General features: G+C 39.9%; 1 protein-coding gene across 1 annotated transcript; it reads left to right on the top strand.

Moving 5' to 3' along the window:
* Positions 1-2,188: 2,188 nt before the first annotated feature.
* Positions 2,189-26,506, top strand: Tmem207 (transmembrane protein 207). Its single transcript, XM_021661471.2, has 5 exons — positions 2,189-2,337; positions 4,146-4,183; positions 12,004-12,048; positions 13,092-13,234; positions 22,161-26,506. The coding sequence occupies exons 1-5, from the start codon at positions 2,263-2,265 to the stop codon at positions 22,289-22,291; spliced, it is 432 nt and encodes a 143-aa protein (XP_021517146.1). The 5' UTR covers positions 2,189-2,262; the 3' UTR covers positions 22,292-26,506.

The following is a 26,506-nucleotide window of genomic DNA, read 5'->3' as shown; positions in this document are numbered from 1 at the left end:
AGATAGATAGATAGATAGATAGATAGATAGATAAAGCCTGTGGGAGCCCATTCTGTCCTTGTGAGTTTCCTAGTTGGGTGCCATAAACGGTTATGCAAAGAAACTGCTTCTTGCTAGGGAAAACTGGGTGAAGAGGACAAACAAGTTCCATCCTGGCTCTTCAAACAGAATGTGGCTCCCCAAATACATTCAAACAAAAAATATAACAAGAGTCCATCATCACCATTTTACTCCCTCAAGACCACCCAACTGTGCTGATGTTTGAAAGGAACTACAGAGAGAAATTACCATCTTAGGTCCACTGGATCATGCAAACCTTAAAAGTGGCCCAGAGATTCACAGAAGTAAATGGATGGAAAGCTGGGAGATAAAAGGAGTTATGGGCAGGATTTTTCTGTCAGCAGACATGGAGCAGCGGTGCTCGCAGCATCCCTGTGCCTCTAGCTTGCATCTCCCTTCAGTGGCTATGTCTCTAGCCAACCACCTGCTGCACAGTCATATGCTTTTAGACAAGAATTATTTAATCCTTGTATTTGGTTGGTCATTGTGCCAGTTTCTGGGGCTAACCCAAGCATGCTGCCCTTGTTTCCATTTCATTTCTTTTCTCATCATCTGGCCTTCCCCTTCCTTCCCAGAAATTCTTAAGATCATTGACTTCACTGACGGAAGTCAGGCTTCTGACCAACTAATAAATAAGTTCACTAGTGAAAAGCCTATTTTTCATTCTGTTTAATTACAGGCTTCAAAGACACTCAAAATGGAGGCTGTCTTAGACACAAATAATACTGTAGGCTTGGTTTACTTTTCTCCTGTTGGCCTTGGCACCGAGCCCTTCCTCTGCTTTGAAATTCATGGCTGTGTCTGTGTCTGCATACTAAACAGACCGTGGCTACCAGCGAGCCTTCGTCTCCTGTCCAGATGCAGCTCAAATAATCCAGAAGTCTTAATGGCAAGTTCAGAGCTGGAGTTTAGTTAACTAATATGGTCTATTTGTTTCTGATGTAATCTATGTATGTGATCATAAATGGGTTCCTATATAATTGCTCAAATTGAATTCGGTAAACAATCATTGGATTTAGGCTGCAATATGCTTCTGAATTCTTGATATTTGATTTCAGATTTGGCCCTTTGAGTAAAAATGCATAAAACACTTGAATAACATATGGATACTGTAAAATGTACACATAGCAAACAGACAAGAAACTAATAGTGGAAGTCAAGTTTTCCCTTCCACGCTTCTTTTCTTGGATTCCTGTTCTCATTTACAGTCACTTTTGACAATGTATGCCATGCACATTTTGTGACCATAGAAGCATATGCAGCAGATTTTAGACAGAAAAAAAAATACCCTAACTATGCCTTCCTTTTTGTATAAAAGAAAGTAACATGCTATAGGCAAAGTCCTATCATTTGTTCCTTCTGTTTAAAAGATAACACTTAAAGCCCTCTATATGCCACTTTCTTTGTCCGCCTCATGTATAAAATCAGCTCCTGGAAATAACCATGATAGCTTCCTGCTATTCTGCTGCATGGAAGTGCCAGTTTGTGTTTGATCATGTTGATGTGCATTTGGTGTTTTAGTGAGCAGCATTGCAGATTACTCTATGTACCATGTGTAGCTTTAAACAATGGAAAGACATGGGATGCATTCTAGAAAAGTAAAGTCTTTGCCAAAGGGTGCTTTTTAATTTAGTAGATATTGTCCAACCATTACCTTCTATCATGTTTAATTATATATGAAAAGAGATATCTATTTATCTACTCCTCATTGTATTTTCAAATTTTAAATTTTCTAATCTGAGCATTGTAAACTCAAGATTGGAGTCAACCCCTATTCAAAATGATGTGTAGGAAAAGAAGAGCAAAGATGATCTGGAAAGCATAGAAAATTGAATGAATGTTTCCATGTACAAGATGATATTAAAACAAGAAGAAGAAGAAAGAAAGAAAAGCCTCATATGTTCCCTGGAATAAAACATGCGCTTGAATGCTGAAAGTTATTCAAACAGCCAGCTGGCTTTGCAGGTCAGCATTTAAAAGCCTTGACAAACATCACCAGGGTTCTGACCTTAAACTCCTTGAGCTCCTAGTACCTGTGAGCATGCAGCTAACATTCCGTCCCTGGATGCCCTTTCTTGGTCACATAGTCTGTCATTAATGCACACTGAGGCAGGACACGTAGCATAGAGCAGCTTACACATTGTGGGAGCGATAATCAGGGTGAGCAAGGTACCGTATCTGGGCAGATCATTTGTTTTTAGTATGTCAAGATCCAGTGTTTACCGGGTCGCTTCCAAAATCCCAACCACAGGAAGCCTGTGCTTGCCACTCTTCCAGGTAACCGTCAATACTTCTGGGAGTTTTCTGAGGTCTCTGAGGGCTTGTTATACTCAGGGTTTGTCCTTTGTGTGATTTAACTACTGCATGTAAAGAATTCTTTTCAAGGTGTTACCACCACCACAATGCTTTATATTATTTATTGTTCCAGGAAAGGAAACCAGAGCATTCATGACCTCAAATCTCCTTTCTTTGTTACTTAGCTTCAATGGTACTGAAATAAGTAATGCAAATGTATAATTTGCTTCACTTTGTTATGCTTCGGGGTGTTTTCAAACTCAGAAACGCTGTTGACACAGAGATGCTATGGCTATATTAATTTAGAAAATGTTTCCCAGTCTCCGCAACTCACTGGGTTCTTGAAAGTTTTTCAGTGCTGACTGCTGCAGACAGAACCATTTTAGGGTTTATGTGGTTACTCTGTGCTAGCATCTCTTTGTAACCAATAATGGCATCCTTGTATTTCTGTTATTTGAATGCAACACATCTGAAAGATTTAAGTCTGCAGCACATTAAGACCTCTTTTCACTATTTCATAACAACCTGGGAGCCTGGCAGTTGATGCATTGGCCGTTCAGTGGTGATAATGAAATACCACACACTCCTCGCTCTGGTAAGGCAGAGAAGACTAGGAAGTGACTTGAAAGGGGAATGCTAGCTTAATTTGTTTTATCTGTTAAGCTAGATTCAAAATGGTTTCATCTAATCATAAACAAAGTTTCTTTATAGACAGAATTTGAATGTTCATTTTCCTCTCGGTTAGTATGCAAATCTCTTTGCAGCATTCTAGCAAAAGAGAATACAACTCATTTTCTGTGCTTATAAATTGTTCATTATCATGCTCTCTGATGGCCAATCCATTGCTCCATCTGGCATAAATACTAGGTGCTGAAAAAAGGCACATTTGGGATCGAGGGAGAAGCACACCTCTCATACAAAATCCCCAAGCCTATCACTTAAAATTGTGTAATGTCTTATTAGTACTTATATTTACATGTGACAGTCTGAGAAAAAAAATAAATGCTCCATCTGGCCTTATCCACCCTCAGTGCTGCATATAAGGGATGCCTGTAAAGTCTCATCATTGTACAAAAGAGACCCAATTCATAGAGTCGAAGGAGCACACAAACACAGTCTCTAGAAAGAAACACCTCTTTTCTTGTGATTATGGGTGTGAAATGTTGTAGCCTCTAAGGTTTGGCACAACACCGAGGAGGACTGAGATAATTTTGTTAGAATGCTTAGGGTTTGGGCCTTTCAAAAGTTATTTCTTTTCCTCTTTGATAAAGAGGTTTTATTTTATCCCCACCCAAAAGAAACAGGAGTATCATGTGACCATAAATCAACTTCGGTAATTAAAGTCACCCCTTTTATAGGCATATTTAACTCCTATAAAAAGCCTACAGGATTGACTTCTGTTCCCTCCGACTGGGAAAGTTTTTCGTATGCGTGAAAATAATACCAAAACAATGGCCCTCCTGCCTCTCACTAAAATATGAAAACAAAGAAATTCAAGGATCTCAATCTCTCTAGCTCAAGCAAAATTTACAGAGAAAACAAAATGCTGCTCCGATCCATCTCCTGTAGGATGCAGGGAACTTCAGTAGATCTACTGCTCCTGCTGAGTTTAAGAATCTACCCAGAGATTTTATTTTTCAATTAAAACGCTATGTACCAACAATAAACTATGCTGCAAAGCTTTTAATTAAAAAAAAAAAGGTATAAGACACTGGCTCCAGGCACTGCTTTCATTAAAGAATTAGTCCAATGAAATGTTTGGATTTTATTGTTCTAAATATGTGTTTCAGCTGGTGCTCTCAGATCTATCCTGTGAAGAAAATGAAATGTAAGTAAATGACAAGATATTCTATGATTTGATTTTGTTTTTCAAGACAGAGTCCTGGCTGTCCAGGACTCGATTTGCAGAACAGGTTGGCCTCAAACTCATAGAGATCTGCGTGCTTCTGCCTATGCCTCTGGGTGCTGGGACCAAAGGCATGGCCACCATGCCCTGCCATTTATTTAGCATTTGAAATACTCAAAGAACAAGACTCAAGACACTTGAAAGCCCCAAAGATACTCACATTAAAAAAAAAAAAATCAGGAAATGTAATTGCCATTATGATCATTTTATTGAATAAGTAAAGGATCTCCGGGGATTTAAGCTTCGGTTTCTCCTCCTGTGAAGTTTCTATGGTTGTTATGGCATATAAGAATTGTAATGTCTTCTTCCCTTGCCCCCCAAATGCATAAGTGCTACAATTTCAAGGAAAAGTTTCATAGCAGTTCATTTCCAAATATTATCAAATGAACGCACATTTTACCCTGTGTTATGCGTGTGTTTCTAAGGGCATTGGATGCGAGTTATGTGAATAACTGCTTCATTTCCTTACTTTTTGAGACTTAATTGTTCTCAGAATTCTAGCCGGGAGATGAGAAGGTGCCATTAATAACGCTGATGATGATGGATGGGAAGAGTAATGCGGTGTGACCGAGTGCAAGTGTCAGAAAAGCACTTCTGCCAAGCGCTGTGCGTGGGGTGAAGCACTCTGCCGGCCAGCTGTTTCCAATTACCATTGCCTCATCCTCTCAGACCCCTGTCGGTGGGCATTGCTGCTGAAGCAAGAGACGGGGCAGTCCTTAGAATCCTCAGCCAGCCTTGGAATCACGCACTGTTGCTGAGCATTTTGTAGACAGTCCGTTAGTGTGAGCTGCTCTTTCAGCGTTTGCACGCCTTTCCACTGCTGCTCCTTTGCGTTAAGTTTTGGACCTACTACTGTGCTTCGTCTTCTGCACTTGTCTGAGCTGTTTTTCACAGTGTTTATGTGACTCTGAACTTCAAGGCTGCCCAAATCTTGCCTCCTTATTTTCTGCCTGTGACATGGAACAGTAGACACCTATGACTGGGATGAGGCTTAAAAATTAACTCTCCTATCCAGCCATTATGACAAGGAAGGGTGGAACTGGAAGGCCTGTCAGCTCCCGTAGAGCTTCTGAGACTACTGCTTTTCCTTTATAATGAAGACAGAGAGGGAAAGGGAAATAGTCAGTGCACAAAATGCTTTTAACTGGTGCTTAGGCATGAGCTTACTTTGGTAAGTCATTTTACATCTCAGCATCTGTTATATTTATCTTCATTTATTTTCTGTTAAGTAGAAATAAAAAATAACTGCCTTAAGTAACATTCAAAATAGTAGGAAAGAAGGGTAGAAAAGACAAGGAAGTAGCTGATATTTTAGGGAACTAATATAAGAGAAGTGAATCCACTGAAGATAGACATAATACTTTACATAAGATGGTGTTAGTTTGATGAGTCTGTAATAAAAGCCATACAGAAAGACGTAAAGAAAGAGTCAATGTCCCACATCCAAACAAGAAGATTCTTTTTTTTTTTTTCACCTCTCTATCTTGAAGAAGAGTTGGGTTGTTTTGTTTTGTTTTGTTTTGTTTTGCTTTGTTTTTTCAAGACAGGGTTTTCCTGGGTAGCCGTGGTTGTCCTGGACTCACTTTGTAGACCAGGCTGGCCGTGAACTTACAGAGATCTGCCTGACTCTGCCTCCTCGAGTGTTGGGATTACAGGCATGTGCCACTGCACCTGGCCGAGAGTTTGAAATTAGATCATTTCTATGATCTGAGACCATTGTTCTAAATACATTACCTGACCAAAAGAGTAGAATCATCCATTACCAGTTTTTCGATAAAGAGGTAACACAAACCCACTATGCAAAAAGATCCATAGACATGCTTAATTTACAACATCCTTAAGAAATGAAAAGCCTAAGAGAAAAACAACTGGTCCAAAGTTCATGTGCAAACAGACACAAAGAAGGAGACTTATGTTTGGATGCAAAGGAGCAAAGGAGGTACAATAACTGGAGAGGGGAAGGCTCCGGTGGAGGCCCTGTTGAAAACAAAGGGATTATGATCAACCAAGAAGCCATTTTTAAGTGTGTCAACTTTTATGTTCCAAGACTTTCAGAAACAGTTTATATGCTTTATAAAATGATCTTCTATTAGTTTCACTTAAATTGGCATTTGTGATATAAAATACTTTTTTTACATTTTATATTTGCTGAATTTTGAGTGTAATTAATACATTGTTTATATAATGCATTATATAAAATCTACATGTTACATATGTATGCCATAAAACATGTTACAGCCCTCTTTCATTATAGTTATACTTTTAATCCACTCCTCCCCCTCTACATGGCTAATTATGCTGTCAAAGAGCACAAAGTGATTTACAAAATATAAATATGAATGTATACATATATATGACCTTGTAAATTAATTACATGAATAAATTTTCTAATGAGATGTCTACAATTTGCTTGGCTCAGCGGGTTAAACATTTTGTTTAATATTAGGAAAAAGTTAAGGAATGATGGTGAATACCTATAATCTTAGAACTCTGAGGGGAGGCTGTGGTATAAAGATCCCACTCCAAGGCTAGCCTGGCCTACATAATCAGTTCAAGGCCAGCCTGGGATAGGCAGTGACACCCTGTCAAAGAAAGCATGGACATAACTAAATAAAGTAAGAGAGTAAATATGGAAAACTCAGATATGTACCCAGAATTTTTACAGCAAAGATAGATTCACATCCAACTTTTAATTCAATTTTTTTAACATACTTGGTGAAATAACTGAGAGAGAAACAGTCTGTGCTTTTTGTAGAAACCATGCAATTTACAGGCAAGTTCTAGATGACATGATTTGCTCCTCACCCACTTCCAAATGATTATAGTTGGATTGCACATTGGCTCATGTTGAGAAATTATTTTTCGAAAGAACAAAACCCATGGAATCTGTTATTTTACTTCTTCTAAGAATATTACGATGACGTTGTTTGTCGTGTTAGCAGAATTTTCTTCAGGCTTCTATACAAGGAGCAGTTGTGCGGTTGAACAGCAATGTTCCTCTGAATATGACTTTCTTTCTTTCCTTTTTTTAAAGGTGGGGAAGCTTAGGCAGTGCCAGAGACTGCCCCCACTGTTCTATGTGAGATTCTCTGCGTTCAGCCAGCAAACTGATGTCACTCTTAGCCTATTTTCTTTTCAGATAGTCTCCCTGAACTTGCTTCTCAATTCTTTCCCAGCATTTCTTTAGAGCCTTTTGGAACAGAATTCTGGGCGCAGACTCCATATGGAAATATGAAGCCCGAGGTTCCCGCTTGCAGCATCACAGGGTGCTAAGGAAAAAAAGACTCCATTGCCAGATCATTTCTACGTATGCTCTCGCGTCTTCCAAAAAAAGCTATGCCACACACGTCATTTCACCCACCACTGAGTTTTCTCAGTTTTAGAGAAGCAGAGCAGTGTGCTCCCTCCGTATGTCGCCAGAGTTTGAAAGGAAAGAATGCCACACGAAGCTATGCTAAGCACCTGGTCCTTAACAGTTTGCACTGCAGGAAGTGCAGGATGGTGGCGGCAGAGGAGCAGCACAGCGGCGCTCCAGGTTTCTGCTTGTAGTCACCACATTAACAAATCTGCAACTTCAGTCCGTAGATTTACAGCACACAGAGGAACAGTAAGGGTGAGGCTAACCATCTGGGTAAGCAGGAACCATTCCACGACATCCAAATGAAGAAGGGCCGAGGTGCTCCGGCGCACGCTGCATTTCCTTGGACATGTACCTGTGGAGAATTCTAATCATTGCCAATGTTTCCTCAAGTCTAGTAGTAACTCTTACTTTCCCCCACATCTTTTCCTTTTTTCTTGAAAATTTCCAATGACGTATTTTATTTAATATCTGTACATAAATACACTGTGTTTGAGTCCAGTCTACCCTTCCATTTCTTCTCCCACCTTTCCTTCCCAACTTCTTGCACTTCCTCTTCCTCTCTCATGATGTCTGTGGCTCCTTCATACTCACAGAGTTCATTTGGTTCTGCCTGTATGTGCACGGGTATGGGGCTTTGTTTTCTAGGGAGTGAGGTGCCTCGTTGGGCCTGCATGCCTGAAGAAAAGTGACTCTTCTTCTCCAAGTAGCTAACAACTGTCACTAGCTTCTCCCAGGGTATGGGGATTCATGAGTCCATCCCCTATCCATGCTGAGAACTTGTCTGGCTTCAGTATTCTGTAGGTTTTGTACATGCAATCCCAGGCATGCACACGTGAGTTCATGCATCCAACTGCCACTCCGTCAAACTGTTTCGTTACAAACATTCACTCTCTCTGGCTCTTACACTCATGTCATTGTTATTGTTTGGTTGGTTGCTTTTTTGTTTGTTTGTTTTCTTGTTTGTTTTTCTTTTCTTTTCTTATTTATTTTTATATTAATCATAGGTTGTTTACTTTGTATCCCAGCCATAGCCCCCTTCCTCATTCCCTCCCAATCCCACCCTCCCTCCCTCATCTTCTCCCTGTCCCTTTCCAAGTCCAATAACAGGGGAGCACCTCCTCCCCTTCCATCTGATTCTAGCTTATCAAGTCTCTTCAGGACTGGCTGAAATGTCCTCTTCTGTGGCCTAGCAAGGCTGCTCCTCCCTCGTAAGGGGGGTTGTGTGGAAGAGCTTGCCATTGAGTTCATGTCAGAAATAGTCCCTATTCCCCTTATTAGAGAACCCATTTGGACATTGAGCTACCATCGGATATCTGAGCAGGGGTTCTAGATTACATCCATACATGGTCCTTGGTTGGAGAAACAGTCTCATGAAAGACCCCTGTGCCCTGATATATTTGGTCCTTGTGGCACTCCTGTACTCTCCAGGTCTTACTAACTCCCCCTTCTTTCATATGATTCCCTGCACTCTGTGGAAGGTTTGATTATGAGTCTTAATATCTGCTTTGATACACTGCTAGGTAGGGTCTTTCAGAGGCCGTCTGTGGTAGGCTCCTGTCCTGTTACTTGTTTTCTCCTACATCCAACGTCCATCCCATTTGTCTTTCTAAGTGAGGATTGGTCATCTTAGCCAGAGTCCTCTTTCTTGTTTATCTTCTATAGATGTATGGATTTCAGTATATTTATCCTATCTTATAGGTCTAGATAAGTGAGTATATACCACGTGTGTCTTTCTGCTTTTGGGATACCTCACTGAGGATGATTGTTCCTAGGTACCACCATTTGCCTGCAAATTTCATTTGTTTGTTTTTCAAGATGGGTTTTTTTTTCTGTGTAGCCCTGGCTGCCCTGGAACTTGTGGACCAGGCTGGCCTCGAACTCAGAGATCCACTTGCCTCTGCTTCGTGAGTGCTAGGACTGGAGGTGTGTGCCAGTACTGCTCTTACATTCTTTGCACCCTTCCCCTTCCATGACCATCCCTGAGCCTTGGGGACACAGATGGGACACAGCTACCTGTTGAAACCCGCTCACTGCACAGCCTCTTTCTTTGAAAGTTGACTGGTGGTTGGTTTAAGACTAACATCAGCATCCTAGGATGACTATTCTTCAATGATTATTTTTAAGAATACAAAACTTTTCCACTTTGAAATTATTATGTTTACAATTTGAGCCATTGATAGGGGAGGCCCTCCTCCCCTTCCATCTGACCCTAGCCTATCAGGTCTCATCAGGACTATCTGCACTATCTTCCTCTGTGGCCTGGTAAGACTGCTCCCTCCTCCCCCTTTCCCTCACCCGGGAAGAGGAAAGGAGGGCGGGATTGGAAGGGGATAAAGGAGGGGGGCTACAGCTGGAATACAAAGTGAAAAAATTGTCATAAAACTTAAAAAATAAAAAAAAAAAACTGAGCCATTATAATATTGCTAGAGTCCATTTAGAACTCAAAAGTTGCTTTTAAAATATGTGATTTGAGAAAGAACTAGAATCCAGGAAGAAGGAAGGGTGCTTCCCACAATCAGAAGACCCGTCTTCCAGCTTGAGGCTTGCTCCTGAGTAGCTCTGCAGGTTTCTCCCTGAATTCTTCAAGCTCGGGAACTGATGTCCGATCTCCCTCTGTATCTCATGTGCATGTGTAAAATGACCAGAATGAAATAAATGGTCCCTCAATCCCAGACTTTGTGAAAATACACCATGGCTCCTTTCTTCAGTGAAGTTTCCTGACCTTTTTGTTTATCAGAATCTCCACCAGGGGGTGCAAAGGGCTGAGAAGGAGAACTGGAAATGAGGCTGGGCATGTGTTATCACCGAAATCTGTCTTGAGTGGCTCAAAGTTGCAATTACCAAATAAAATGAGATATGCAATGTTTATGGTTGGCTTTAAGTCATGTGGCCACCTTCAATGGAAAAGGATAGAGGCAGCGATTTCTATTTGAAGAAGAAATACCTCATATTCCTATCCAGGAGCTTAGAGGTCAAGGATCTAAAACAAGAGTCCCTAATTTGTTCATAGCTTAAGTAACATACTACGTTTTTAAGATTTATGTATTAGAGTGCTCTAGAACTTCATGACTACAAAAGATATATATCTACATATATGACCGCAAATGCCATGTATGTGTGCATCTATATATCACACAGAAAACTCAAATTATAAAAATATTACACTATCTCAAATGATATTTGTCATAATTTGTTTCTGCTGGAGCCCCTTTTTTGTGGGATGGCTTCTGCTTTCTGTAGATAGTTTGACCATTTGATCTTTCTAGTCTTTCTCTGTGCTCAGCTGCTAATGTGTTCACTGCCCGAGGATTAGCACCCGAGTCTGCAGAATTGATGATGAAGACATCGTGTTCCCTGATAAGATTCGCCATTAATTTTTGTTCAAGCTCCTTTGCTGACACCCAACTCTTCTTAGCATCCTTTCTAAACTTACATTTGAGTATCCATTTTTTTCATTGCCATCTGTGCTTAGGAACTTTGCTAGCCACTGAGGGTAACCCCTCCCCAAACAAAAACAAACCCATTTCAAGCTCAAAAAAATAAATAAATAAATAAAACATAAGTCAGATTCTGCCATAGCAAAATATTTTTTTTTTGTCTTCTATGTTTGGCGAAAGAAAAAAATCTTGTCAAACATGACTTCTGACTAGCATATGAGAACACCTGCTGCAGCACATGCTGAAGAATGATGGGAGCCATCTATTATGAATGCTTTCAAGATGTAAAGCTCGCAGCATCACTTTAATGTTGACTGAAGATTGCACGAGCAAAAAAAAAAAAAAAATGTCTCCATTGCAGAAGCTGCTCAGGCTCTGCCTCTGATGACTGGCACCATTGTGCATTCTCAGGATACCATGACAGCATCAGTGTACAGAGGTCTGAAAGAGGTCCCTTTGCAATCAGCCTACCATGCTACCCAGGGTAGAGAGACACTCCTGAGTTGAAGGGCACAGGCATTTTCATACCATAGAAGTTAATACCTCAGATTATAAACCCTCCTTAGAAAATTTGAATTAGAAAGGGCTGTAGTCTAGATATCTAAAAAAAAGCAGAATGAGAATGTGGGAATGATGATCATCTAATGCTTCTGACATTATGACTTTAAGATGTTCCTCGCTAACGTCTCCATGCTTAAGAATGCCTACTTTTAGAATCAAAGCTATTGCACATCTAGTGGTTTCAAATTCACCTGTCTTCTTGGTACCTTGAATGAACTAGACATAAGGTAAATGTTCATTTAATATATTTGGAACAGGTCTGCAAGGAATGAGCAGGTGGGTATTCTGGAAAAATAAATGTGTTGCATATAGAGTTTAAGGTCCCAAAGAATAGTCTTTAGAGTTCTAGAGTTAGATGTTTACTGCTCTTTCTTTATTACCAGGTGTGTGAATTATGATGAACAACATCTCGGTGGTTGGTATATCTGGTAAGACTCTCTTCAAATTGTTTTATAAAACACGTGGCTGTCTATGCACACTTGTCCTCCTAAGTAATTCAAAACAACAACATCCATCAAATACTGTTTCATTACATACATTCAGTCCCCCTGGCTCTTTACACATTTTCTGCCTCCCTCCATTTCCATGATGACCCCCAAGCCTTGGGGACACAGGTTTCATATACCTGCCCCATTTAGATCTGTGCACTCTGTAGTCTCTTTATTTACAACTCGAATGGTGAATTGGATTAAGACTGACATCAGCATCCTAGGGATACATACAACTGAAGAGAAATTTAGAAGAGTGTGAGTCAATATCCACAGAAATGTCTGTTTCAGGACAGTGTTTGCTAAGTGCCTCATATGATAATCTACTGTTTTTAAGACTCAGAATTTATTCTATACCTAGAGTTTGGTTAATGATAAAATAATTGTTCCCTCTTAAAACCTTTCTAAATGGTTCCTCGCTTCTGGTTTCAACATAGCCAAATGTGTATTTAATGAGATACTCTTCCAGAAAATTTAAAACCATTCTTCTAATTCCCTAAATCAAAACTTTCATTTTTTTCTAAACTCAACATTAACCAATTCTGTTAATAAAGCATTAAGTTCCTCAAAGGATGAGACCCTATCTTCTCTACCTTAAATCCTTAACACCAATATTTCAAACATGTGCATATGTTTAAATACCATTTGAACAAGTGGATAGGATGGTGAATAAAAAGAAGGAACAGAGGGGGAAAAGAAGGAAGGGGAGAGGGAGAGAGTGACTTCACCTTTTAGACAACCCTCTAGTTTTCAAGGAACAAATGATTGTCACCAGTTTTCAGCACCAGTTTTTCCTGAGGACCGCCAGGTTTATTGGAGATATAGGTGGATAGAGGATCACTCCAAGAACTTGGCATTCCACTGTGAATTCCAGTTTTCTTGCACTTAAGATAGCTGAGACCCTGTGAACTTCCCAGACAATGAAAGAAACTATAATTCCTATCTGCTCCACCTTATTTCTTCTCTGATATTTTCAACGCCAGGTTCCTATTGCTGATTTTCTTCATGGTTCTTCTCTGTGGAGCAGTGCTTTTCTGTCTCCAATGTTGGCTGAAAAGGTGCCAATTTGATCCACCCAGACGCACCATGGCTGTTTTTGCTGTTGAAGACTTGGATTCGATATATGGTGAGTTGTTGGTATACTTCTGGATTCCTCTATGAAACCTTAAGAAAGCATCATTGCAAAGCAGATTTACACATAACTATTGGGAGACCCAAAAGCATGTATTGAACAGAGAGGATACAAAATTAGGCTGCAGAAGAAAAGAGATAACAACAGAAAGATCCACAGACGCCTGGCAGAGAATAGTGAATGAGGCTAAGCAGTTTGTTCAATCAACCAATGAATAGACGTGTGCAGAGGTGACTATTCCAAATGAGCAGGAAGGCTTACGGTCCAGAAGAGAAGCTCTTGGCTTTGATGTGACTTTATTCCTACCCTGTAGCTAGAGTCTTAATTACTAAGCCTTTGCCAGCTCATTTAACTCATCTGAAGTTACACTGAACCATATTTTATGAAGTAACAGTTGCCAATGTCAAGTCTGAAACCACTAGTATTGGGCACAAGAAATTCAATTCTGATGTACTTTCTCTGTAGAAACACCAAGGAATCCTGATTCTGCCAGCACCCATCCTATCTGTCCAAAATCATGGCCTGCCCATCATTTTCCAATTTTCACACGGGGTTAAAAAAAATGGAAAAAAAAGTTATTTGCAGCAGCCAGTCTTATCTGTAAGGAGAATGAAAAGCACTTATCACTTCACTTTTTCTTGGTGTCTATAATTGGGTATCATTTCTTCACCCTTAAGCATTATCTTTTCATTCAGAGATGGTGAGATTTTCCCTCCTAGATTTTACTTTATCACACAGTTGCCCAGAGTTCTTGATAAAAATTAACCTGGCTACCTTTCAGAAACATGGGCCAGTGTGGAACTCTTAATATATAAAACAGAAAATCAGCCAAGTAAGTTAAAGAAATAAAAACAAATAAACAAAACAACCACAACAAAAGCTAAGAAGTGTAGCTTGCATGTGTAGTATTCTTAAGGGTCTATAGTGTTCAGCTACAAAAGGGACATCTATATCAACCTCCACACAACATTCAGGGACCGTTGCAGAAGAGAGGTCCAGAAGATTGTAAAAGCCAGAGGCTAGGGAGACCTAGAACAACACAGTGTCTTCAGGGCATGACGGGATGGCTGCATTCATGAACTGGGAACAGCTATGGCTGACGGCAAAAGAACAAGCCAGTCAATATTCCAGCATGGAAAGGGGAGGGGTATACCTTACCTCATTCCTAGCTGAGGAGCTTTTGGTAATTAATGGTTCCTGAGGGTAGTAGATAGAGCAAATTTCCTTCCAAGTGTGGCCCCTGGTCACAGGGATGTGGTAGGTCAACCACGCTCCAGGGGATGGACCCTACGGGAGGGCAGCACAAGTGGGACTGAGGAGACAGTAAGTTCTTCTGAGCAGGTGGAGAGGTAGGGGTGGGCCTGGAAGTGGCTGGGGAGGAGGATATGAATCTTGGAATGGTCTGGCCTGGGGAAGGGAGGTTGACCTAAGAGTAGTTTCCAGAAGGGATTAGAGTAATTATGATCATGAATGAATAATCAATGAAAATCTCAAATATATATATATATGAAAAATATTTAGTGACTCTTTTTTTCTATATGCTTTATCCTGAAGTCATTACTTAAACAAGGATAAGAAACTACCTATTTGAGACATTATTGTTTGGAAAAGGATAATTAAATTCTACAATAACAAATAGATCTCTCTTCTAAAATAAAAATCGCTTTTCATGTAGCATCCAGGAAATTACGGTCACTAAACCTAGCAAACTGTTTGTCAAAGGGATATGCATGGAAATATTGACCTGTTTTTTTTTTTTTTAATTAAATAGAGCTAGTTAAAAAAATGTAATTTTTTTTTCTTCCAAGTAAACTTTTATTTCTAAAGATCATGTGGCCTTATTTTCTTGGCCCTTCCCTCCCTCTGAGGAAAACTCTTCCATTAGGCTGCCTTAAATCTTAAGAAAAGTTTCTATATCTTAAATATCATACTACCTGACTATTCAGCTACAATTTTTGAGAAGCATTGTTATAGGTGTGAATATATAATATTTTCCTCTTTGCTGCACTGTGGTTCACTGCTATTGAACTTGCCTGACCAATCTCAGAGTGGAAAACAAACAAACAAACAAACAAACAAACCCAAAACATTAACTCTAACACATTGCTTTACTAATCTGCATAGATGACCTTAAAATGCCTGGGTCTTAGAATTACAACCTCTGAATGAGCTGAAGTCATTGTAAACATAGACATAAATAAATAAATAAATAAATGCCAGAAAGAAGTTTAGTTCTAAAAAAAAGCTAATGTTTACATCAGATCTACCAAACCCTAAGCAATAATTTGAGACTTTTTCAGATCTTTATTTCATAAATATCAACTTCAGAATGTGATCATCAGAGGATATTTATTCTCTTAGAGGTTATCCGCTCTTCTCTCTCTCCCTTAGCCAGTATGTCAAGTAGACCTTTGCTATTAAATGGGGGTAGATACATGTTAAAATTAGGTGTGACTGCTCGTATCCTTGCCACCTCATCCCATGCTACAAAACATCACTTACGAACATTCAGATATTTATACACACACGCACATACCCGGTGTCAGGGATTGCATCCTAGGATCTTAAATTCTGTCATTTTCCATCCTTTCTCACAAGCCCCGTGTTAAAGCACCTGGTTCTTACTTTTTAAGAAATACTCAAACTCTCAGGCAGTGCCTCTTCCATTGCTGTGTAGCTAGGAGGGCATAGGCTAAACTGCCTCTTCTCAGCTGTCGTTCTCTTGGTCCCGCCTTCCTCTGCCCAGCTCCCTGACAGTCTGGGCATGCTCCCCTTGCTGAGAAGGCAGTCTGTGCTGCAAATGTTGACCTAGGGGCCTGCCTTTTGGCATTCTTATTTCTCCTTGCCAGCACAAAACACAGAAGAGGAATTTGGACAGTGGCATTCTCTGTCATCCTAGGGAGTGCCAACTGGTAATTTCAGGAAGTGAATTCCAGAGAATCAATATTTTGGGACAGTTTGCAGCCTGGGCCCACACTATATTTACATACTAGATGAGACTTTCATTATTATATTTTTCCACTCTCAACACAACTGTTTCCTTCCTAAGTATTTACTGTGCCAGAAAATGAGAGCCCTCACTGATCCTTTAATTCCTGCAAAATACAGTGAGGACCAAACCAAATGTACCTACCTCCACATCTCCTACAAAGTGTGTGCTCACAGCCTGAGCAAAGCCACTGAGTGATTCACGGGCCTACTCCAAGTACGGGAGTATGTTTTTTGAGTTTTTCACACACCCACTTATTAAGAAGAGGGAATAAATAAATACAAATCACTTGAGTGACATTGATGAGCTACTACAGTAGAGAAGAGGGTCCTCGACTCCCCACCACCTCTGACACACAGAGAATATTCTTCCACCCCGGACACAGGATGTGGGAAGTAGGCCATTGGAAGCATCTTAATGGATGCAGTACACTTGATGTATTAACCTTTGGTTCCTCCTGGACCTTTATTTTATTTCTTCAAAAGTTATTTCACTTTAATATCACTACTTATTGCATATATTAATTTAAATTGCTCTGTTATTTTGACATAAGGGTCAGAGATTTGACACTCAGAATCTCACAAACATTGGCCTCAAAAGTGAAAAGGCAAAAGGAAAATTTTAACTGATTATTAAAGGCTAGAACTGACTGAACTTTACTATTCCTAAAATATATAAAGCAGGCAATTTTATATATATAGCATTTGCTGCCAATATTACATTGCTTGGGTTGCCAATTTGTTAGATTAGAAATACTAAAGAGGAAAAAAAAAGTAGACACAGGGTTCTGCATTCTTATACGACACACTGAAAAAGGCATTGCCAGCATAGTCCCTAGCAATGTCTGATGAGCTATCACCTCTGAGAAAGGGCTCTGGGATCTCAGCCAAACACATGAGACCAGAAGAGAATCTCTTGGTCCAGTGATGGCATCTTTTCACAGTACTATGCTGACTCAGCACTCAGATAAATGGATCCTACTTCCTAGGAGCTAAGCTCTTGAATCAGGTAGGTATCCTAGAGTCAGAAGACTTTCTACGTAGCCATTGGATCAGATAGAAGACACTTTGACATTTATCACACTCAATCTTTCCTCCTGTGTCTGTGCTTGCTCTATGGAGTTCCACAGGAGGGGGAGAAATAACCCCTCAAACACACCTTGCCATGGGCCACGTTGTGAATTCATCTTATCAAGTCTAACTAGTTAGTATCCTTGTATATGGAAGTACTTGAAGACACAGCCTTCGGAAAGCCAGTTCAATAAACATTGTGTAACCAGTGTGGATCTTAATCCAGTCTGACTGGTATTGCTCAAAGGAAGAACAGCACCCAGACAGGAACAGAGGCCTGATGTTATGAAGACACAAGGCAAAGATGGCCATCTGCAAGCTGAGGAGGGAGGTCTCAGAAGACAGGAGCTTGTGGTTCTTTGCTATGGAAGCCCTAACATACAGACCTCATATGAGAACAGAAGGAATAAGAAGTCCAGGAATTAAGGAACTAGGAGATGAAGAGCAAGAATCTTAGTATGATATTGGAGATGCATGAAAAGCTCATGGGCATGGAGTCATTTCATAGAGACTTTAAACCATCCCTTTCTGTTGTGCTATGGGCACACCTCCTGTTCCCCATCCAGCAACAGAATGACAGTTTTTCCTTCCTTCCTTCATCTTCTTCATCCCTACACTACACTGTCTTCTGTGTCCAGTTCTGCATTATCATGTCTTCTACAACCCACAGCAACATCCACTCAGCCCCCTTAGGTTTTCCTAAGTGTGCCAACGTCTCACTTGCCCCTGCTCCTTTCTCTCATGCCTTAATCTTAGAGTTATTTAGCTGTTTTTCTTTTCCTATCGCTTGAATTAAGAATGAAATGATACCTTACTTGAACTTGTTGTCAACTTCAGGTTGTTACCTATTATTTTAATAATGTTCTGGGGAGGCGGGGTGCTAGTCTAATTGATAAATCAACAGAAACTGCAGAAGATCTGCAGCTGGTTAGTTTTCTCCATCCCCCTTCCCCAATTGTGTCCCGGCAAAGATGAATAATGAGAACATACAGTGAGCCTCTTCTTAGATGAATCTATGCACGTTTTAGCTGATGTTAGGCTAAGACTCTCCATCATTGTGATTATTATATTCCACTATGCAAAGTGAGGCCTGTAAAACAATGAAATAGATACTGCAGTGATTTCCAAATTAAAATATACATATATAAATTAAAGAATTTTAGGTCGTTAGATTGTTTTAGTTCGTATTTGACAGCTAATGTCAAGTGATTTTTACAACGTATCATCAACAAAAATAATCAATTCACAAAAATAAGGGCAATCTTGCGATCTCGTGGAAAATAAGGTTGTAAATCTGAAAAGCAGAATAGAAGCCCATTTGTACGAGGAAGTAAGCATTTAAGGATATGAAGGGAAATAAATTGGAGGTTTGGGAGGTGAATGGGAGGCAGGTAAGGCTGGAAGTAAGTGACCTAGCATTCATTAGAGAGAAGAGATAACTCCATGTTTGTCTACACTTTAATGAGCAATACAGTTTACTCTGACACTTGTGTAGCTGTCTGCCCACCCTCATCCCACTGGTCCCTGATGAGACCTCTGTCTCTCCTCCCTCAAGGGATGTTCACTCTGTTTTAGCCTCCCAGGAATCACAACCCAGGAAAGCTGCCTTCCAGCTATGTAGTTTCTAATCTCATCTTTTTTTTTTTTTTCTGAAGTTTCACAGATGATTTTCTATCTTTCCTTTTTCAGAAGGAAAAAAAAATGAAGAACTGTTTTTTTGTTTCTTTGTTTGCCAGCAGTGATTAAATGTGAGTGCTTTCAGTTGGGAGAGGAAGGAGGACTTCGAGAGGATAGAGACTAGAAGCAAGTCTTTACATATTCAACTCTTTCTCCTTGTAGGTGGCTCAGGATTCTTTTATTACAGGATCTGTTATAGATTTTCTCTGTCTTGTTTATATGCCTAATGTAAATACCCTATGGCATCTTAGAAAGGGATAGAGAGTGGGCTTCATTCACACACTGTGTGGAACGAGCTGCTAATGGCAGATGATTCAGCATTTCCCAGGTGTGCATACCTCAGCTTTCACTTGTTCTCCCCAAGGGTTCTCTGAAAAAAAAAAATGTTGCTATCTTTGTCAATGCTCTGAAGAGGCAGAAGCAAAGACATTCACAGAAGAAGCCTCACGCTTAGCATATGATAGAACATGGCCCACATTCAGGCCTTCTGGCATTCCTCTATGTGAGGAGGGACCGATGGAGAAGGGAAGTATGACCAAGTATGGTGATACCTATCTGTAATCCCAGCAGCAGGGACAACTGCAGGATCCAGCTGCTGCTAAACCTAAGTACAAAGCCATAGTGAGACTTCCTCCTTCCCCCTTTCCCAATGCCAGTGAGGGGTGCGAAAAGACAGAGGTAGAAAACGGAGGCTAAAGTAAGTCAATCTGTTGGAATTATTATCAATCATATACAAAATCTGGAATATAATTATAAAAACTCAGTGACAAATGTGTGGGTTTTACAAAATTGAATAATAAATGTTCCTCTACCAACAATTTTCCGGCAAAACCATCTGGTTTTCCCAATACATTTAAACTTCATTAACTTGTTAAAAGATAAACATAAAACTGACAAGATGGCTTGGTTGGGTAAAGGCAGTTGTTAAAGAGACTGAGGATCCGATTTTAATTCCCAGAATCCATTTGATGGGAGGTGAAGGCCGACTCTAGCAAATTGTGCTCTGACCTCCATGCATGCCCTATAAACAAACAAACAAACAACCCCCCTGCTCCGTCCACTCTTAACCATAAGAATTTGTATATAAACATTCTCTGAAAAAAGATACCAACTGGTCTATCTTCAGTTTTCAAGATTTCTAAGACCATTGGTTTAATTAGTTTATCAATAAAACACCTATGATTTTCATAGCAACCATAAAAGCGACAGGCACATTTGCAGTAAACAGGTAATATTTCCCCACCACAGGGACCAAATGTCAGAATCATATCACCCAGATCACAATATTGATGTCAGCAGGAGAAATCAATTAAAACTAACATAAACAATAAATGTCTCAAGCCAGTGGCCAAACGTTCCCAGGCAGTACGCTAAGTTCCTGCTGAATTTGCGCTGACTACATCAGTAGCAGTCTGTCTGGAAAATAGCTACCATCCTTTGCATGAGCTCTGAATGGAGGTAATTACAGAGGTGAGGAGATTGTATAAAATAAGCTTTGACTCTGATGCCATACCATAGCTTAGTAGACCTCGGTCCAAGCTCATACACTTCGAAAGGTTTTAACTCACTATGCTTGTAGTTACTGATTTTTGTCATATTTAATAATGATGATGCAAATCATTATATAACCATTAAAGTTGAACTGATAAGAAGGCGATGTTACAGACTTAAATTGTTACATGTTCCTAACATGGCACCGTAGTTGATGCTACGTGAAAGCCGTTAGCCTTTATTGTATCCCTGGCTCATTTTAAACACCATATATGCATGAAGTTTACCTATGTTTTCTTTCTTCAGAAAGAAGAAACTTTTTCTAAGTTTCTTTCTTCAGACAATTAATGTTCCATCTACAGAGATAAATACCATTCTTATTCTATTGCTGAAGAAGAGTGAGTTAAGTAAATATAATAATTGCATAGGGGTGGGTTAGTTCATTAAAGCTTCATTTCAAGAAAACATCAGAGCAAGAAGTGAAACATATTTAGTATTTCGGTCTCTCATGTATAGTAGTAATAATTGTGTTATTATGGTTTATTCTGAGGACCAGGAAGATAAGAAATAAAGCAAATACATATTACTAAAAACTGAATTCTAAGTTATCATAATCCACATAAAGTAATCATTTTAGTAACCTGCATATGTATTCCAGCAGTGAGCCAATGTCTAGTAGTCTGAATTCTGCTGGTAACTATGGCATGATTTTGTAGTCTTCTGGATACTACCAAGGCTGAGGCCTTAAGGAAGATGAGTGGAGATGTCCTCTTTTGTGAGAGGACAGAGAGAAACAACATTGACTAAGTAGCCTGTACCACTTCTAGGGGGCCCGATGACCCTGCCATTACACTTCAGAAGCAGACGTAATCAATATGTAAATATGTGGGAGTGCTTGTGTTTCAGTTTAAGTTAATATATAAAAATGTCAATGTAATTCAGAATTAAACAAATACCCAGGATAAAAAGAATAAGTATGCAAAAAAGAGAAGGCTATAAAATGTTACTATTGATTTTTTCCAGTGACTCAAAAATAGCCCTTCAAGGAAATACTGATTTCCAAAAGAGCCACTGGAAATCATTCAAGGTCTCTCAAGGTTACCACTTTGTGAAAGCAAATACTTGCTTAATGGCTGTATTGTACATAATATCTAGATGTGAGAACATCAATTTGAAAGTTTTTTTTTTAATTTAGAATTCCAGTCTTTATCATGTGTGCTTTGTCACCACCTATCTCAACATGCTTATTACTTATTATAAGATAACACCGAGCTACTTTGTATTGGTTGCATTTTGAGAACCTAAACGTGACACAGTGAAGTTTAGTAATAGTCCAATTTCTTTATGAGACTCGGGTTTCCTAGGATGAGACCATTAGCAAAAACAGCATTAGTATTTACCGGAATTATCTTCATGGGCCCTCGCAGAGAATGTTTCCTTCTGGTTTCAGTTGCTGCCTTGTGAGGACTTCCACGAGAGTAAGCCACTAATGGTGTGGGCAGGTCATTCTGGGGAGTTTTCTCCTTACGGACTCAGCTATCACTGTGCAGAGACAAGGGGCCCCAAATGTTTTTCTCAGGCTCGCAAATAAATTTCTGTTGCTCCAATGATCCCAGAAAGGACAGATTTCATCTCCTCTGTGTACTGCCTGTATGCTCACCTGAGAGATCACCCCTCCCTATTTTTTTTCCAGGTACAGAAATGATTGGCAGTTCAACAGCTGGCGCCTGCTTTCCTGCTCAGAACACTGAACTGTTCCCTGCTCCGTGTTTTGGTGCATTAGGTCCTCCACCTCCATATGAAGAAATTCTAAAAGCAAACTGATTTTAGCCAGAATCAATATTATAATGTGTTAGAGATATTTGCAAATACGGTCCATTTTAGGCACAATTACTTGACTTAGTGGAAATTCCTGGAGACCTACTGTAGAGTCACAACACTTCCAAGCAGGTGAAAGAGTGGTTGGCAGGAAAAAAAAAAAAAAAAAAAAAGAATTGACTCAAGGGAGGTTTTAATAGTCACTTAGTAGACTCTGCAGCACTGCCTTGTTACAGTCTTTAACTAGGTGCCATTAACATTTTAGTTCTTAAGGTGGTGGAAGTACGTGCTAGATTCATTTGCGTCAGCTTAGCCTCCCCCTGTCTTTCACAGCATGTTATTTGATGCCCCAACATCTCCAGCTTCATCCAGCCTCTAATAGAGAGGCAGGATAAAATAAATAATTTAACAGCGGCTCGGGCATAGATTCAGGTGTGACTAGAGGAAGAGTATTTGAGCCAAAGCTGAAATGAGAGCATGAAAAGAAAATTCTGTTTGAAATTGACAGAGGAAAACAAATGAAAGGGGAGATTACAAGTTTCATTCCCCAGTCGGAGAACAGAGAAAGGGTACCCGGAGGCAGAAGACAGCTTAAGAAGTAAACCATAGGAAATGGTGATATGTGTAGAGAAAGGGGAAGGATCTCACTGTCCTTGCTGAACCCAGTCTTTTCCTGGTCTCTCAGGATTCGCTTTTTTTTTAACAACATAACAAGAAAGTTTGTTCTAGATGCCTTTTTCTGCTTGAAGACTGACTGGAAAAGTAGGAATGAGAGATTTCCAAGCACTGTTTGGCAGGGGCAGAGGCAGGGCAGGATGATCCACAGCAGATTCCACACTAGCTGCCTACAGCTGGCGAGTTTGCTTCGTAACATCATTGACGTATCCACCTGACTGTCAAATTCACGTAACTAAACCTCACTCCAATCTTGTCTCAGCTGCGTTACCAAAGTGTTTCCAGCCCTCCTGTAGCTCAGTCAGCAACGTGTGCCTCCTGTCTTCTCACTTCATATAACTATGTCATCCAAAAGTGTTGTTGAGGCCGCTTTCAGAATTCCCAGCCTCTGAAGATTTCCTGTGATAGCTCGGGTATGACCCAGCACTGTGAGTCCTTGCTGGAGTCCTACATTAGCTCTAAGCTAGGCCCACTTTTGTTCTCAGGTATTCTATTGACATCATAGTAGCCAGGAAAATCCTTCAAAGATGTAGAATGGCTTTAGATTTGCACAAATACTGAGGAGAAGGTGGAGACATTTTCCATATTCCCTGTTCCCATACACATACAAGATCTCATAGTATTTTACCCCTCACTGGAAGTTATGCCCTTCACCTGATAAACCCACTTTGACACATCATCATCACTCAATATAGTGTTGCACATTTTATGGGTTTGGTGGATTTGCTTTGGCATCAAATACCACCACTGTGGTAGCTTACAGTTTTACTGTTATGACAATCCCTGTGTTCCACTTAACCAAGTTCCTGGCCACCAGTGATCTTTTCATTATTTCCCCTGTTTTGCATTTTCCAGCAGAGCAGTCATTTGAAATCACACAATTGTAGGCTTTTGGGCTTGGCTCCTTGGAGTTTTAAAGATGTATGTAAATTTCTTGTGTATAAGTTTCTTCATGGCTTGATAGCTCATTTCTTTTCAGTGCTGAGGAGTATGCCAGTGTCTAGAAGTGCCAATGTTTAAGTATGTATTCATAATTAAGTATGTATTTGCATCATTTCTTGATATGAAGAGTGATCTTTTACAACTTGAGCAATACTCTCCTGATACTGCAACTTAGTTGAGAAAAGGTCAGAAACCTTGGCATATAGCTCCATGAGATCTGACCCTATTTTATTTTCCTTCCTTTAGATGTTCTGTTCTGAATGCTATGGCATATTAATCTATTCATTTGTGCCTTTAGGCCAGAGGTTCTTACTTTGGAGTCACCTAAAACCATTGGAAAATACAATCTGTATTTACATTATGATTCATAACAGTAGCAAAATTACAGTTATGAAGTAGCAACTAAAATAATTTTATTGTTGGCGGTCACCACAATGTAAGGAAGTGTATTAGAGGGTCACATTAGAATGGCTGAGAATCACTGCTTAAAAGCTCTAATACTTGCCTCAACCACCCCAATATACCAAAATTGCTACAACCCCCTCAACTTATTTTGTATTTTAGAAAAACATCACCCTCTCAATAGAGGCCATTTTAATTACCCTACTTTAAACTGCAGCCACTTCCTCCCTAAGCAAACCCCCATCTCCTCATCTGAGACACATTTTAGTTTTCAGTAGCATTTAAGCTAGATTGCACATAAGTGGACAGATGTGTGTCTTTTGTTGCTAGAATAGCAATCTTCATGTAGGGAACATCACTCACTGGTTTGTACTGTCTCTGGTAGAGCATATTGAGAACTTAGTATATATTTTTATGAAAATTTATAATTTCTGTTTGCTGGTTTTAGAAATTCTCAGAGACAACTGCATGGGCATCTAAGAAGGGTGAGGCCTCGTGGGTATGAGCATGGGCAGAAAACAGGGTTGGCTAATCCAGTACTGTTACCTAATTCTCTTCTGCATCTACTAACAAAAGGAGTCTAGAGGAATATATCAGTGTGCTATGCTCTACCTGGTGGATGTGCCGGACTTCATGTATATCAACTGCCTGTGCTAATAGCATCAGATTGTATGTTCCTCATTGTCTCGTGAGCTGGCTTTTCCTAACCTCACGCTGCACGTGATAGCATGGATATGCTCTCCTTTCAGAAAGCCATTACCATTTCAGTGAGGTGTAAAAAATGCACTTAAGATTTAAATCAAAAGAAAAGTAATAGTAGTGACAAAATGATGGAGGGGCCTCAGCCACAAGATGGTGGTACCTGAAAGGAAGAAAGAGGAGTTTAGAACTGTCCTCAGAGCTGACTGAGGTTTCCTCATTGCTCTGCTTGCTGAGTGCCTTCAGAGAAGGAACAGAGAGCAGGCGAGCAACTCTAAACTGAAACCACTCAGAGGCACCAAGGTCAGGAGTGTGGAGCTCATCCACACTTGTCAGGGAATATTAATTAATTCATATAACTAAGGGATGCAGCATTGCAGCCAGCCAGAGTGGAGTCACTCCAGTGAAGACATGCATGGCAACAGCAACAAGGGCCTTGGAGGAGTGATACAGAGGGAAATGGGATGCAAAGCTGTCCATATGCAGCCGATTGAAAGGGAAAAAAAATGGAAATAAACAAAAAATAAGAGCAACTATTAAAACCACGAAAGCCAGAAGCTGAGTTAACTAAAATATGATGAAGCTGTGACTAATCTATAATGATACTGTTTTAAAAGGATTAACTATAAATAAGTAACTGATGTTGCTTAGAAAAATTAGAATTGTTAGCACTTTAAAGTCTGATGCCAAGTGAAGGCAGGAGATTACATGTGAAGTAAGGTGGCAGGCTAATAAATCTAGACCTAAGCCCGGGTCTCAAGTGGGAGAAAGAAAGTGAATGTTGGATGAAAGCATTCAAGTACATCCAAGCCACTGGAGTCTCAAACAGAACACTGAGAAGGGAAAACTGTTGTTTCTAGAAATGGGGTTCCAATGAAATGCTGGGCGGGATAACGAAGAGCAGAGTACTGACTTGTTTTAATCTCCGGTCTTATTTCACTTAAGTGGTTATGCCACTTCACTTAGACATGCAGTTAAGCAACTAGATGTCTTGGGAGTAAAAACTCACAGTTTTAAGCCCACAGAGGGATTCAGAATATAACAAAACGTAAAATGTTAAGAGAGCTTAGGAGACAAGATTAGAGGTGGTTTCATCTTTTACACACACTTCAGGGCTGTCTCAGAGTTCGATTATCTGTATAATTACTTATTTCCTTGAAAATCTTGAGCAGATATGATCGTATATGCTTGTAAATCGGACACTGGGGAATCAAAATCAGGACTACGAACTGAAGATCTGAGGCCAGCCTGGACTATATACTGAACTGTCTAAAAAGAAATGTAAGGGGACAAAAGAAGAGAGAAAAGAAAAGCTCAGAGTTCTCTTTTACGTGTCTGGAAAGATGGGCATGGCACAGACTCTGATTTGATTACTGTACATTATCCATGAGTTAGTGATTTCTGTACCTTTTGAATGTGTACAATATTATGTATCAGCTACACATAATACACCAATGGGTCACTCCTTGAACCAGAGAATGTGAATAATAATTAAACTTATCT

The sequence above is a fragment of the Meriones unguiculatus genome, chromosome 17 (genome assembly GCF_030254825.1).
Source record: "Meriones unguiculatus strain TT.TT164.6M chromosome 17, Bangor_MerUng_6.1, whole genome shotgun sequence".
In the NCBI taxonomy this organism is placed as follows: domain Eukaryota; kingdom Metazoa; phylum Chordata; class Mammalia; order Rodentia; family Muridae; genus Meriones; species Meriones unguiculatus.
This window is presented reverse-complemented; position numbering and strand designations above follow the sequence as displayed.

What these genes read in the sequence shown, in the direction of transcription:
- Tmem207 (XM_021661471.2), top strand. Translation starts at nt 2,263, where the DNA reads ATGTCAAGATCCAGTGTTTACCGGGTCGCTTCCAAAATCCCAACCACA. An exon ending in CTCGGTGGTTGGTATATCTG is followed by an intron (nt 12,049 to 13,091) that starts GTAAGACTCTCT and finishes TTTCAACGCCAG; the next exon opens with GTTCCTATTGCTGATTTTCT. An exon ending in AGACTTGGATTCGATATATG is followed by an intron (nt 13,235 to 22,160) that starts GTGAGTTGTTGG and finishes TTTTTTTTCCAG; the next exon opens with GTACAGAAATGATTGGCAGT.